A 15,820-nucleotide genomic window follows, 5' to 3' on the forward strand; every position below is an offset into this window, starting at 1 on the left:
TATATATATATATATATATATACACACACGCGCGCGCGCGCGCACACACACACGCAGACATATATATTAAAGGGGGAGGAAAAAAAAAAAAAAAAAAAAAAGAGAGAGCCAGGTCCATTTAAAGTTGCTGGCGAAGAGCTGTTCTCATTGGTTAGGGGAGACACACACGGTGCGCGCAGCCCTCGCTGCTGCTGCCGCCGCCGCTGCCGCCGGAGCCGCCGCCGGAGCCGCCGCTGCTGGAGTTGTCTCTGCCGCTTTCCCTTTGCTGCAGCGGCACCAACGTGACTGCCAGCGTCTCGGTTATTTATCTGCTCCTTTCGGCCCCTTCTCCTCCTCCAAGATGTAACTACAGCTCTGACACTAAGGACCTGCAGATCGCTTAGGTGGCTCGAGAAAGAAAAGGGGATATCAAGGGCGTCGTGGTTTTTTTGTTGTTGTTGTTTTGTTTTGGTTTTTCTTTTTTTTTTTTTTTTTGTGTGTGTGTTGAGGGGGAAATTTTCCATGACAATGTTTCACTAAAGTGATTTTTTGTTGTTGTTGTTTCCTTCGCATTCGTCTTTTTTTTTTTTTTTTTTTTTTTTCCGTCCCCCATTTCTCGGATTTATTGCTAGGAGAATCACATTGTGAGGAAAGAAACTCGGATTACAAGATACCACTACAAACAACCCCCTCCCCCCAGGATTTTTCTTTTTTTTTTTTTCCGATACATATATATTTTTTTTTTAATTGTCGCGGCTTTAATTCATGAAGCAATTGTCCCATTTTGCAATCAGAATTTGGATACCAGAATGAGCAAAGAAAGACCCAAGAGGAATATAATTCAAAAGAAATACGTAAGTGGCCATAACATCTATCATTTGACTCCCAGTTTTAGGAAATGGCAGTGAATGTCAAGTTTATAGCTAATGCAGCAGCTACAAGGCTTTTCGAAACAAATGTGATGCTGGATTTTGTTTTTTTCTGTGGTGTGGTGGGGGAGTTTCAGAGGCCCCTTTCAGCGGGGAAACCTTCTCTCCAGTTTGGTTATAAAACCAGATTCGTGTAGCGATTCCTCCAGTGAATAAATGTATTGACCTCAAATGACACAATCATCATCTAGTTTGAGATGAAAGGCTGGGAGCTCGGGGAGGCTGCCGCGGTAATGTCACGAAAACGGCATTTTTCACGCGGTTCGATTAATATTGCGCTTTTGCATGCGAAAGGAGGAATTTTTGTCTGCTCTGCCTGTGTGTATCCCCGCCCGGGGAAGCGGCGGCGGTGGTTGCTGAAAAGCCCTTTAAGTTGAAACCGAGTGTCTGGTTATGGCGAGCTGGTTTCTCGCCCCACCACATCCCAGCTCCTGGACGCGATCGTTCCCTTTCCTGCCTGGCCATAGGCACCGAACCAGACAGGGGTTGACTTTAATACCGGGGGGGGGGGGGAAATGGCTCGGTACAGTTGTGAAATAATTCATCTGATGGCTTGAAAATTTGGGCTTAGCCAGTGCAGCCCGAGCTGTATTTCTGCCTCTCTTTATTCAGCCGCTTAATCAATCCCTTGTAATTGTCTAATCCTTTAAACATATAAATGTGGATGGGTAGTTGGATTTTTGTTCGTGCTCCAGTTACGTTTTGATTGGCATAGGGGAGATTTTTCTTTACGTTTGGAAGAACCAAGGGGATTAGCCAAATACGCAGTAGAGCAAATTATTATTTTTATCTGCACCTTTTTTTTTTTTTTTTTTTTTAAAAGCCCTTCGTTTTGGAGGGGGGGGGGGGGGGGGGGGGGGGATAGAATATAAATTCTCGCTTTTGGGTGTGTTTGATGCCAGGCTTTAAAAGTTGTAGTTTATATCGCGCCTGTCGAGTGTGCCGGTGGTTTTCGTGTGGGGGGGGGTGTGTTTCTTGGCAGGGAGGGTGACCTTCGGGACACTTTCCCTCCCGATTCTATAGATTCGGTAAAAACTGCAGTTGACTCCAGCTGACTGCCGCTGTCGCCTTGCCCGCCCCGCTGAAACGCAGCCCGGGGGGGGGGGGGTGGGGGGGAGAAAGAAGGGGGGCTGCGCACTGTTTTGGAGCTGGGCAACCCCCCCCCCCCTCGCCTCCCAGTGCCTTCCCTTCCCCCCCCCCCCCCAACACAAATTTCCGAATTAAAATACATCCGCATTGCAGAGGAGCGGGGAGCCCGGGGCCGGCGAGTTTAAAGTATTGCATCGAAACGGGAACGGCGGGTGGAAAGTCTGGCGAAACACGCGAGGCGTCCACGTTTCCCAGGCAGGCAGACAAAAGCGGGGCGGGGGGGGGGGGGCGGGGGAGGGAAGGAAGGAAACGGCGATGTTGATAATTAAGGGGGGGGGAAGGCGGGGGGGGGGGGCGTGTGCGTGTGTGTAGGGGTAAGAGATCATCACCCCCCCCCCCCCCCCCCCAAGCCGCTGCTCCCGCGGCCGGGGGTGGGGGGGGCGAACAATGCGGCTTCTCTCCCGCACCGCCGGGCAGGGGGGGCGGGCTACGTGCCGTGTGCTCCCCGCTTGCAACTTCGCGGTGCCGCTTCATTTTTTTATTCATTTAAAAAAAAAAACAAACAAACCCCAAAAAACCCTTCCTCCTCTCCCCCCCCTCCGCCTCTCTTCCCCCGTTTTCACGCGGGCCGGCGGGGCTGGCGGCGGCAGCAGCGGCGGCGGCAGCAACAGGTTGCGGGGCTGTGACGGAGCCCGCGGGCCGCCGGCCACGCCGCCGCCCGGCCAGGTTCGCCCCGCTCCCGTGACGTCACAAAGGGACGGGCCTGCGCGCCGTGGAATCTTCGGCGCTCCGTCCCACCCCCCCACCCCCCCCGGTTTTGCACCCCCCCCCCCTCCCCCTTCCCCCTTTCGCCGTGACGCGAGAGGCGGGGCGGGGGCGCGGGGAGGCCCCGGGGCAGCGCTCGGTTGCGCTGCGTGGGAGGGGGGCGGCCCGGCCCGGCCCGGCCCGGCCCGGCCTCGGGCCAGGTGAGCAGGTGCGGGCCGCCCGGCCCTGCCCTGCCCTGCCCTGCCGGTTTCGGGGTGGGAGGTGGGCCAGCCGCCGCCCCTCCCCGCGGGGGCGGAGGTGGCGACACGCGTGGCGCGTTTTCTCCTGTCCGTGACCTTCGGGTGTTGGCGGCAGCCCGGGGGGAGCACGGCGGAACGGGGCCCGCCGCCGCCGCCTCCTCCTCTTCCTCGCTGGTGCCAGCCAGGCCTTTTGTTGTCCGTCTGCGCGGCTGCAGGTGTGACCGCCAGCCCGCCCGCTCCCGGAGCGGGGCCGCCGCGGCGCCCCGGCTTCCGCGGGGTGCGCTCGGCTGGCGGGGCATCCCCGCGTTGTGTCAGGCTCGGCCCCAGGGGTGACACCCGCCCCGCGCTCCGCGGGCAGGCAGGCAGGCAGGCAGGCCTGCCGCCCGGGGACCCAGGCAGCGAGCGCCGCGGGTGACCCGGGAGAGGCGGTGGGGGAAGCTGGCGGCTTCTGTGTCGGGCCTCGCCTCAGCGTCCCACGGGGGAGCCTGGGCCGGCCTCCCCGCCCCGCAGGGCAAGAACGGCCCGCCGAGTGCCGGGCCTCGCTGCCCGGCCGCGGGGCTGCTGGTGCGCCCACCCCTGAGGCCAGGGGCTGCGCTGGGGTCAAGGATCGCCCCGCCGCCAGGAGGGAGGGTCCAGCCCGGAGTAGCTTTCCCCTGCACCAGCACCTCTCTCTCTCGGTGGCCCTGCTCCTCCGCTCCGTGTGGGGTTGTATGGGGGGCAGACCCTGTTCAGGCTGCTGCTTTTCGGCGTTTGCGAAATGAATTCTGAAAACAAAAAGGTGGTGCGAACAATAGAGTGGAGCCTGCAGGCTGTGGGCTGCCCTGGCGGGGCTCGGCTCCCCCAGTTAGCAAGTGGCCGCGTTTGAAAGTTCTCTTAAACTTTGGGAGTTTTATCTTTTGTGGCTGAGAACCCAGGAATGAGGAAATCCGCGTATGCATCTTTTTTTCCTGAGCTTTATAAACGCTATCACTTAATTTTTAGAAGAGCTGTGGCTGACTCATACAAATCTTTCTTCTCACTTCACCCTCCTCCTTCTCAAACATCTTTACATATCAAATATTGCCTTTTGGCTCAAGCCTCAGAAAAGTGACAGCTTTGTAAAGCATCAGCCGAGAAGCCAGACTGCATTCAGTATGCGCTTGGAATTAATAGTTCTTAAATGAAAAGCTTTGAAGTCTTAAGCATAATTTCACAGGTGCGTTTTCCTGCCTGTTTTTTTGTGATGCCGAATAGCAAATCTTCTGTTCTTGCTGGGTTAGGTCTAGAAGTATCAGACCTGGATTACTGTCTTTAAATACCTGCACGGTTCTGCCATGGTAGCAGATGGCAACATATAATTAAGGAGTAATGTCACTGCTGTCGCCTTGTGTGATTTGTTCCCTTGTCCTTGCAGAGGTAAAAGCACTGTAGTCTGCCATGAGGTGACACGCTTCACCTACGGATGGCCTCATAAACCCCTCAGACAGAGGGCCGGCAGGGCCTGTCCAGGATTAACGTGCTGCAGACGTCCGAGGAGAGCTGCTGTGAGTGCTGCAGCCTTCGAAAAGATGCTCTTTATTCGGGCCTGCTTCAAGCAGGCTCAGGGAGGCTTTTTTTGGGGGAACGGTGACCACCCAGCACCATCTCCTCCTGAGTAAGGAATGATTGTGTGCGGGAGCCTGGCCCTGGGCACCCTGAGGCTTCAGCCTGACTCTCCTGCCCTGCTTTGTTTTCTGCAGGAGTTTCCTCATTTCCCTCTCCCAGCCCCAGAAGTGACAGCGTGCTTTAAGTTTGATCACTTCCTACAATAAATAATGTAAATACACCCGTGACAGCAGAGGTAGTATTCATTGTACATTGTATCTCATTTCAAATAACCTGGAGGTTTCTTGTGCTAGATCTTTTTCAGGCTTGCAGGAACAATTCCAGCAGCATAAGTGTATGTAGAACTTGAGCTAAAGGTGTAAAGGTGTTAGCTGCACTTGAGATCTAAGTTTGGGTTCCTCTTAACCTCCTTCTTGTCTCTTACAGTTTTAAGTGGCTATGGGATAGTGTGTAACTAGAAAAGCAATTAAAATAATTTTTGTAAAAAGCAGTATTTTCTTTTTGCTACCAACATGTGCTTTGCCCTGAGATCCTAATGGACTCCTGCTCGCTCTGATGGAGTGTGAACCAGGAGTCTGTGTAAGGTTCTGACCAGAGTGAATAACAATGAATCAAGGCCCCCGTGAAGAGTTTTTAATGTTCATTAAGCGCTTTCACCTTCTCTTGTGAGGCCTACTAAGCCCATATTAAAAATGTATTACCCCTTCCTTTTCTTTAGATGTAAAATAACAGCTAATGTTATGCATATGCTAAAGCATAGTATAAACGTCAGCTGATTCTGTAAGGCAGCAGCATTCCCTCCATTTTATTGTTGGATGAAACAGAAAGAAGTCTAAATTACTTGCCTGAAGCTACATGCTGTAACGGTGGCGGAGGTGGAACTAATCTGTATTTCTGCAACCTCGTCCAATATTCTACCCTGTAGCTTATGGGCTCTTGCTACAAGGCATGGCATCTGCTCTACAGGGATTACTTCACATGTTTCACACTTTTAAAGATTTTTCCCGTCCCCAGTTATGGTCTGCACTGTTAGATTAACAGTATATGTTTAACATAGTCGTAAAATAAAAGATGCATTTCAGTATGGAAAGTTGATTTTTTTGAGTGATGATCATACTCTGCAGCTGATAAGAGACCAGTTGATACTGTGATGACTCAGCTGTGGGAGTATAACATAAAGTAGGTCAATTTTTAAATCTCATAGTCTGAAGCTACAGCAACTCCAAGTTTAAAATTTGTATTTTGTTTATACACATTGCTCATATTTCTGGGTTTGAACATAACTTAAAAGTTCTTGAGGAGGAGGGAGATGTTTTTTGGAGTTGATTTGTGTGGTTTTTTGTCATCTGTATTGTAATGAATGAATACTAGTTGAACTTAGGGAGTGAGGGGAAACACCAGCTGCTTTCGTTTTCTAAAGTTTCCAGTTTGCAATACTCAAGTGAATGGGAGGCCTAAAGGTAACTTTAAAGTAGGGAAAGGGGAAGTAGAGACACGTTTATTATTTTTTATTACAAGCACACAGCTTTTGTGTGATTTAGCAGATGTGGAATTTGCAGAGGAATACATGCATTGCTGTGAAATCCAAATTTGCATTTAAAACATTCTGGTTTTTCCTCTAGTCCTTTGCATAGCTTTCTTCCCAACTATAAATGTAAACCAAGTGTAAATGATGCATTGTTTGCCTTAGTGGGCAGACAGTCTGAAAACAATAGTGCTGATGGATTTGACTGCCTCTGTGTAAGATTAACGGGACATTAACTTTCAAGTCTAATAATGCAAATTTCAGTGTTGCCAAACCTGAGCTTCCCTTAAGTGTTTCCTGATGCTTATGGCCCTAAATGTCCCTTATGCTACAGACCAAAACTTCAGGCTGTTTTTACGATCCAGCTCTTCGCCTTCAATACAAAGCCCCTTAACGTGTTGTTAGAACTTCAGAGAAAAGAGGAAAATACTCCTGGAGTTTAATGTCACAGATATGGGATATGGTATACATACACTTTTTATACTTACTACCGTTTTTTATTTGAAGTGTTTTTAAGTGGTAGGAAGCCACCAGGAAACTTAGAAGTCTGCAAATCAGTTGTAAAATTCAGGTCTAGTGTGTGAGGAGTACTTGGCACTGGAATTCAGATACAGGAAATAATATGCTTGTCAAAATGAATTTGGTGTTCTCCTGGATCTTTGATGGGTTGTTTTGCTGGCTCATTACTACTGGGAATATTGTATGTGACCCTCCTTGGTTGTTAAGGAACAGGTTGTATTTGGGAACTCTTGGTTTTCATTTGTAGGGGTGGGTTTATTTCGGTCAGTCAGAAAAACATGTTCTCAATTAATTGGTAGGTAGAAGGTCTAAAACCATTTTCTGTTTCACTTGCTCGGGTTTCACACTTTCCCTTGTGTAATGACATCCTGCTCTGATGTTGTTCCTTCGGATTCGGCATGGGCCTGGTATTTCCAGTGGTGGGCTGTGGTAAAGGAATAAACCCTTTAATTGTAGCTGTTGAGGGCTTGTTTGAAAATATACTATCTTTCTTGCCCTCCACGTGAGCTTTCTTTTTGTCTGTCACTTCCTTATGCAGATGAAGGGTCTGAAGCTGTAAAATGCTGCTCTCCTGACTTGCCCCACAAACGTGGCCACAATCTGTGGCAAAGCTTGAGCAGTGTCTGAGGGCATTGCCATGCTTAACACCGTGTCTTGAGGCTCTTGGCTAGAGATCACAGCTCCCTGGTCTGCTAGCAGATGGATGGTTTGAGTGTACCCATCTGCTCCCATGCAAAGTTTATTGGCTTAATTTATGCTGCTGCAGAAAGCTGTTTGGAGTGACCAAGTTGGCTAAGCACAGAAGCAAGGTAAAAACACTCAGGTGGAAATCATTGTTCCACCAGTTCATGCAGGGAAGAGCAGCAACTGAAAGTGTTTCAGCATGTGTGCATCAAATGTCTCATCATGGATTGAAGTGTCATAAACCATATAATGTATTTTCATCTAGGGGAACAAAACCTCCTTTAATCTGACATAAAAGTGGGATTGTATGACTTAAAAAAATGCATTGAAAACACAGTAAGGAACTTGTATTAAGGTCTCCATTCACTTTCTACATCTAGGTCAGACCTGTGAAGCAAAAGTAGTTTCTGCTCAGGTTTGGTTTAGTGGCTGTACAATTGCTACTGTTGCAGTCAGACTTTCTGACACTGCTAAAACCCGTTTTGCAAAAATGTGATGATGCCCCCGAAGAGTTTATAATTGCATCACTTGAGCGGCATGATTTAATCCTTTCTAAATGTCTCTCTTCTGTAATGTGTCTGCTTGGTCTTTTCCTACTTGGGTTCTTGCAGTCTTTTCTGGCAGACTGTTCCTTGGATTTGCTCTGCAAAAAGGCAGCTTTGGATCTGTGGCTGTTACTGTATTGCTTTTACTTTCCTAAAGTCAAGAAGAAATGCAAATAATAAGAATCAAGTTGAGAAACTGTGGCCTGGTGCTGTGCACCAAGAGAGCTTGTGGTGTTTGTGGGCCTATGCTCTGCTTTCAGTTCTTGGAGCTTGCCTTGCTGGTCTGACATCTTTTGGATGATGTGATGGTTGCAGATTAGCGTGTTTTGGCACAAGCATGCTATGATGACTGGCTAATGATATTTATAAAGTTCAAAAATAAACCATGGGAGCTTATTCTGACATAATCTACTAATCTTAGTTTTGCACTTTGATACTGTGTTGTCTGAGCCAAGGCAGGATAACTATATATTACTAGCAATTCATTTTTAGCTTTGCTTGCACATTAGTTTTGAAACAATGTATACTTTTAAATTAAGAATGATAGGAGTGAATTTGGGGAAGTTAATTGGCTCTTTCAACTATGTCCATATGGAAATCAGTTCTATGCCTATTTTTAAGACATTTATGTGAGTGGGAGTTGAGGTATGTGTTCCCCAATATTTCTGGACAGTGTTGTATACTGGCATTTTGACTTCATGTTTTTCCCCTTCACTGCCTGCAAGAACAGGACTGTATACTCTGCCCTTTCTCACCTCTGTATATTAAGGAAAGGACTTTTTTTGTGCTTTATCTTCTTCTGGATAAAAAATATCTGCTACTGCTTTGGGTAAACTTTAGCCTCGTGGTAGACATCCTGCTAGTCATGCTGTATTCTGTGGACTCCAACCAAGACAGTAAGCTTTTGAGGCTCCTCAGTGACAGGAATTCACTTTCCCATGGGCCCCGACAACTCAATTTAAACAGCTGATAACCATTTTCTGGGTACATTTGGGAATGGCCTGCATTTTTAAGAAATACAAAGAGGAACTTGCAGATGTAAAGCATGTGAGTGAAGTGAATTGGAATGTACAAATATTTTTTAAGGTTGCTACTAATAAAAGGGACAGAAACCATGAGTCTTGGATAAGAGTCTGTCCAGTGTCTCGTGCTTTGAGATGCTTATAATTATTTTTATTAGTTGTTATATTTAGCATACAACTTTCTGTAATGTCCTAAAACTGGAAATCTTTATGTCCCAAAAGTACACAGTCTAGAAACTGCATTTAGAGTTTTAAGTTGCTGCAGGCTACCACCATATGTTTATAGGCTTGTTTTTTTTTTTTTTTTTCTCTTTCTACAGGGTGCCTTTTTATAAGGCAGCCTAAGGATGATTTAGAGAATGGGTATGTTTCCTTCCTTCTTGCCTTTTTTATTTCATGGATATTACTTTCAGGCAGTTTGTCCCACAGAGTTGTTTTCGGTACATCGAAGTTGCAAGCCAAATCTCTCAGCTGCAGCATGCATGCTAAAAGCCCTGTAATACAAATTTCCAACCCTGCCACGTATGCCAGATCAATTAACTTCTTAACTCAACTCAAGCTGAAAAAAAATAGAACTGCTTCTGTTTTCTTTACAGCCCCTACAAAACTTGGTCCAGACTTGGAGTTTACAAAACTCAAAGCCAAGCAAAAATAAAGTTTTCTGTTGTTCTTTGCAAAGTTTACTGGTAACTAAGCTGGTGTTGTACACGGTTCCTTTTTAAGTGACATTCCAAACAACCAGCCTTAACATGAGTGTTTTTCACAAAAGGATGACATAGATGGACACCCGAGATGTAGCTTTCTGATTGATAGTCACATCTCTCTCCCTCTCGAAGCATAGTGATAATGATGAACATTCCCATGGCCTGTTGCCATTGTGCAGACTGGCTTTCTGAGAGAAGGGAACGTCCTTTCAGTTTTGGATATAAAGCAGCAGATAATGTGTTGGAATAGTATTTCCTCTAATCATTTATTTAAAGCTCTGCTACACCCGAGTAAGACTGGAAGAAGAAGGTAGTCTTTCTGCTACTGAGGCCTTTATCTTCCATTTGAAAAGCTTTTACCAATGTTAATTTTTTTGTTCAGTTATTCAACATATAATGGGGACACAGTAATATCACTTTCTAAGACAAAAGGCTTCGTGTTACTTAAAAGCTGGAGTTACAGCTTGTTACAGGAACTGTAACTTGTGAATTATTTATAACTTGGAAGAAATTATGGTTGTCCTAATGGCAAATAATTGTGAAGCTGGCTTTTTCGTTTTTCAAGTCAGTCTGTGATGCCTTGAACCAATAAAAACTACAAAAGTAAGAGGTAACTGTCTAGTGAAGAAGTCCTGTCCTGGTCTACAGTCCCCTTCTTCCTATCAATGGTGGAAACGTCCTGTGTGTAGCATTTGTGTTTCGCCTTTAGTACAAACGAGACCAGTGAACTGCCTAATGCTGTGCTTTTATGATCGATTTAAGCGTCCATTGCATTGAAAGAAGCAGTTTAGCTTTCCTCTGGTTGCCTCTTTCCCCTCTCTTCTGCAGGCCAACATGTGTACCAGGTGATAGCTCCCACCACAGTCTGTGGACTTTCCAGGCTGAAACTGAACTAACAAAATATGTTTGGTTTTTAATGTGGATTCATTTACTATTTGCAGTTTGGGATGCATCTGTAAAAATACCTGGTCTGGGGAATTTGTTGGAGGGATGCAAAGTGGCAAGGGGGTATGATTACTTCTTTTAGCAATAGTTTGAGCTTAAATGGGCTGTGAAATCATGACTAAATTGGAGTCAAGATATATGTTTTACTTCCTAGTAAAGAGTATTAGGTGTCCTTCTCTGTTTTAAGGATTGTTTGGGCATGGATTTTGCTGTACTGTCCTGGTGCTTGGAAGTATGTTGAATATTAAATAAGGTTGAAATGAATTTAGGCCATGCAGGTGAAAATGAAGCTGAAGATGTTTGTGCCTTGTGGTCATGGTACTACCATAATAATATCCAAAGTGCTAAAAAATGTTAGAAGAGGGTTAAAAATGTACCACTGTTTTTGTGTGCTCTGCCTGCTTTGAACAGTTTTAAACTTGTACAAGAGAAGAAAAAAGGGTAAGAAAATTGAGATAGCTGTGCTACTGGAAGATGCGTTCCACTGCTCAGTCTGGTAGAGGAAGAAGAAATACTTTTTGATTTAACACACACATACACTCACCCCACATTACAGGAACTCTAATGTGGAAGTGAAGTCACTGTACAGTTCTGCTTCCTACAACAAGGACCTTCTTACAGAAGGGAGTTCCTCCAGAATTTTCCCACGGATTTATTTGGTTTATCTTGTACTACTGAAGAATAAATTCAGATAGCTTCTCTTGTTAAAACTACTCGTGTCTACTCTATGTGCAAGTGAACTGAAGTGCTGATGTATTTTTGCCCCAGGAAAGCTAAACCATGTCAAATCAAAAAGCTACAAAAAACAATGTTTCCTTTAATTATAGGAACATCAGGATGTGGCATCACATGCCTTTTTCTCACCATTGAAGCCAGCACTGGTGACCCTACTGATCTTTCCTTCATGGTGTAGTGCTTTGGCCGTTTCAGTACAACTGTAGAGCTCCATATGAAATAGGATCACTGAAATTATCTGGCTTAAGAACTAGTTATGCCAATGCTCTCCTTTCTTCCCCCATTCATTTTTAAATCATCTGGTTTCAGTGCAAACTTGCAAAGACGTTTTAGTGGCACAGTTAATAGCATGGTGGGGCACAGAGACCTCTGGCTCTGCTCCAGATTAGAAAGACATGTGGAACTGCACCCCCAGTTTCAATCCAGCAAGATGCTGTAGCACGTGCCTGTCTCAAATGCATGAATACTCTTACATTAGATGAAGTACTTGGAGCTCGTGAGTTAAGCACATGGCGAAGAGCTTTTCAGGGTTTGAGATTTTGCTGTTCCTGTGTAAGAGTGTGTGCAAGTATTTGCAGGCAGGAATGTTAGTTTTCCAAGAGGGTGATCGCCATTTAATGATTTTAGTGGCTTTACTAGATGTAGTCCTGCTTGGTTTTGTTGTTTTTTTTTTTTCCCCTGAACAGTTTCCTTCCCCCCCCAGCATCTTCTCTTAATACTTTATTTAAATGTAGTAATTGTTCATTTTATTTTCTTACCTTACTCTTCCTCATAGTGTGCATAGTACTGGCATTTTTTACAGTTCACTTCCCCCTCCCCCCTCCCTGCCCTCTTGTCTTCTAGTGCCATGCTTTTCTCGTTCTCCTATTTCTGTGTATTTCTCTGGTTGGGCTCCTGTATCCACATCATCCCTGTCTTTGGAAATAAGCTCTTATGAAGCTGCTGGCAAGAAGCAAAGATGAACTGTTGTCACAATATTGTTTTCTTTTCCTGAAGGCCAAATGGGGAGATGAGGAAGGGCTCCTGCAGTTATTTTTGGGGGCAACTCCACAGGAAATACTTTGGAAGGGGAAGGATTGCACTGTTGCTACTTGCCTCTCAAGCCTGTGTGCACAATTTGAGTGTTGGTTATAGAAAATACTGGCTGTATACTTGAGTTATGCAAGGCTCAGCAAACTGTTAATGTGCAGATACTGTGGAAGAAAAGAAGAATGTGGCCATGCTCATCCCTTTTTAAAGTCATTTTAGAACTTTTGGGAAATCAAATCATGCTGATGTGAGCATTCAGGAAAAGCTAATTTCATAATTCACTTACATGAAAGGCTTTTAATTCTAAAACGTTAATATTCATGCTCTTTCAGTGAAGAGCAGCATTATGTGACATGACTGACCAGTCGTAAAAAAGAGTGCACAGCTTCCATAATTGAAAGGATATTTGTAGTCTCTGAGTATGACCTTCCAAAATAACTAAAGGTGGTCAGATTTTGTCTACGCTGGGTAGCAGACTAGGAATAATGATTTCTGGACCCTGTTGCTTTGAAGAGCAGGAATACAATTTTCAGCATAAATATGTTAAGGAAAGTATTATCTCTTAAAGTCTTGTAGGTAACATAGTTTCTTTATATAATACTTAGTATTTCGTTATAATAGTACTTCAGCTGCCTCCTGTGAAAGCTGGTGGTGCATCATGCAGAGGAAGAAAACAGGTTTACCATGTAGGTAATAATGTATTTTCCCCTCATAAGCATCCTTTCTTATATTCTTCTTGATTCTTTTTGTGTCATTTTATGCCCATTACTCTTGCAGTCAAGGATGTAGTGAAATTAATTCCTTGTGGGCATTTAAAAAATTACTGTCTTGCTAAATTGGATGGAAAAGGGTACAGGGATAAACTTATTCTTTCCTTTTTTCACTAACTTTTCTCAGATCCTGCCAGGGTTGAGTCTGTAGTTTTCTTCTCCTTACAGACAGCCCACGTCTTAATGCCTTAACACCCCATGTCTGCTCACGCCGCAAACTGTTGAGGCCATACCTGCTATGCTCTGCCTCTTGGCCCAAATGGGACCAGAAGCAGCATTCCTGCATGCACATCTGTCCATATATGTCCTGCTTTCCCCTCTAGAATAGTGTTGAGTGGTGAGAAGTTTTTCAGAATATTTTTCTGCATAGCCTTTGCTCCTTTCTTTGTCTCCTTTTTGTGTCCCTGTTCACCTTGCATAACCATGAGTTGGTATGTGGTACCACCTGAGGGGGATTGCTCGGTTATCAGCTCTGTAGGATCCATCTCCTTCACACAGGCTCTTTTCAAAGGTGTATGAGAGCATTGTCATTGCCTGCATGCTACAGGCATGACTGCAGCTACGTCTGGGGCAGCATGAGCGTGCTCAGCCTCGGAGGGCTAACCTGCCCTTTGGCACAGTTTGTGAAACCAAGGTTAGTGTCATGTGGGAAAAATGGCCAGGATACGTGTCTGTGGTTGAAGTCCTGCTCATGTGGAGAACAGCTTGCCCTGTGTTCCCAGTTAGGTTCTGCTGCTGTCTCTGTCTCTAGTAATCTTAGCAATATTTTTGCTGCTTTTACTTTTGTGTGCTCCCTCAGTCATGGTGTCGTGGTTGTGCCTTCTGAAGTTCAGCTACAGCTTGGCTGTTGGGCATTATATCTTAGCAAGGAAAGTGCATCTTCCTCTTTTACAGGAGAAGAATATACAAGAGCACACTTGTCTTTGGAAGAAGACTTTGAACGTGTCTGTTCTGACATGCTTTTGAAGGTGTTCTGAAATTTGCTCTCAGCTGTCCTCTGTATAGATGTCTGATTTATCACCATTCTTCTGTTCCCACAGAGCAGTAATTCACTTCTATGTTTAAAGGTTATCCTTCTCCCTTAGAAGACCTCATAATTTTGCACTACTTCTTCCTTTATTCCATGCTCTCCAAATATTTTTTGCCCAGAGAAGACCCAGTATTTTAGCTAGAAACCCATGTGTTACAAAGCCAAAGCAACAGAGTGTATAGAACTTCAGCTTTGAAAGCTCATTACTCTGTGGAAGAGAGCCATTGCGATATTTCCTATCTACTAAACTTTCTCAGGGATTAGATCACCCTCTTCAATAAAACCAAGGATCTGCAGTTGATCTGAGGGAGTTAATACATAGTTTAATTTCAACACACATGAATAATGTTAAGCCCATGCATAAACTAGTCTAGTTAAGGAAAGAACAAAATAATAGGTGATCTCTTGAGGCAGCCCCTTAGAAGTATTATAAATTTTTAAGCATGTAAGAAATAAGATTGCATAGCTGGCATTATTTGAGACAAAAGAAGAAGACTGTAAGAACAATTCTAAGGCTGGCCGACCAGCCTACTGTTCAGCTTAGAAACTAAAGACAACATCTAGTAAGGGAAATCTCAGTTACAGCAGGCTGGTTATCAGGACTCCTAATCCTGTCATAGATAAGAGAATATAAAACTGTCAAAACCAGAGTTTTAAATCTGCATCTCCCAGGTTGTTGTTATTTGCATAGCTTTTTTTTTTTTTAATTTTATTTTTAAAATTGGTTGGTTTGCTTGTTTGTGTGGGAGCTCCCTGGAGAAAAATGAAGACTATTTCCACAATGACATGATCTTTAGGTTCTTGAAAGGTGCAAATATCAGCTCTCAGGGTTACTGGTAGCAAAACTTAAATTATCTTCTTGCATTCATCTATTTAATAGTTGCTTCATGCCATGGCATGAAAAAGTTCTCTGGAGAAAAGTTTTTTTTGCTATACAGCCTCATTTAATGATATTTGCTGGTGCCTGGCTTGTTTAATGCCTATCAAAGTAAAGTTTTTTACCTATTCTGTGTTTGCAAGCTTGATAATTTCACTATTCTTTCTGTAGAAGTTTCATGTGTCTGGCTCTTTCTGGACTAGGTTGAAGAGCTACTTTATTGTCACTTCTGAAAAGCAACTCTGCCCAGTTTTCTCTGCACAGTGAATCTCCTTTTTACTGTCAGATTAACTTGGTGGTGTGGAGGACCAATTCAAATATTACTAGGGCTTAACAAACAGCCTGTCTTTGGATGATGATTACTGTTGTGATCAAAATCATACAAGGTTGGTTGCTCATTGATTTATGCTTTTTGGCCATCTTCCAGGATGAAACTGTAACTTAATTACGCAAGAGTTTCAGAACAGTACAGAGTTGTCAATTTATTTCCTTCAACTGTTATCAAGCTGACAGCTTGCCTTTGGAGGGTCATATATGCAAAAGCTGCCAATTGGATCTCGCTTCATTTTAGCCAAATGTGGCACAGAGTCTGAAGTTCATTTTCTTCCCCTTTTTTTTTCCCTTAAGTTTTTTACCTTATGCTCTCTCTCCCTTCCTTCCCCTTCCCTCCCCCCAGCTCCCCCTGCTGAAAATAAAAAAGGCCTGGGAACAGAGGCCATGCCACAAATAAAAGGAATTAGGGTTTTTTTGTTGCTGCTGCCTGTAATTTTGGTTTCTATTAGTAAGACTTTAGTTTCGCTGGCTTAGATCGAATAGGCATTGTGGAGAAATGCATAGGTTTTAAAAATGG

At 44.6% G+C, this 15,820-nt stretch overlaps 1 protein-coding gene across 3 annotated transcripts in view; it reads left to right on the forward strand.

Annotated features, from left to right (window-relative positions):
• Window positions 1–88: 88 nt before the first annotated feature.
• JARID2 (jumonji and AT-rich interaction domain containing 2) overlaps window positions 89–15,820 on the forward strand; it is a 224,376-nt gene continuing 208,644 nt past the window's right edge. For 2 of the 3 annotated variants that reach the window (XR_007888493.1, XM_051609208.1), the window contains exon 1: window positions 89–833. Coding sequence is in view for 2 of the 3 variants with exons in the window: in XM_051609208.1 (XP_051465168.1) it covers window positions 789–833 (45 nt within the window). In the remaining variant the exon portion in view is untranslated. The remainder of the gene's footprint in view (window positions 834–15,820) is intronic. The other variant, XM_051609207.1, reaches the window with a different exon arrangement.

Source organism: Apus apus, chromosome 2 (genome assembly GCF_020740795.1).
Source record: "Apus apus isolate bApuApu2 chromosome 2, bApuApu2.pri.cur, whole genome shotgun sequence".
NCBI classification, from domain to species: Eukaryota; Metazoa; Chordata; class Aves; order Apodiformes; family Apodidae; genus Apus; species Apus apus.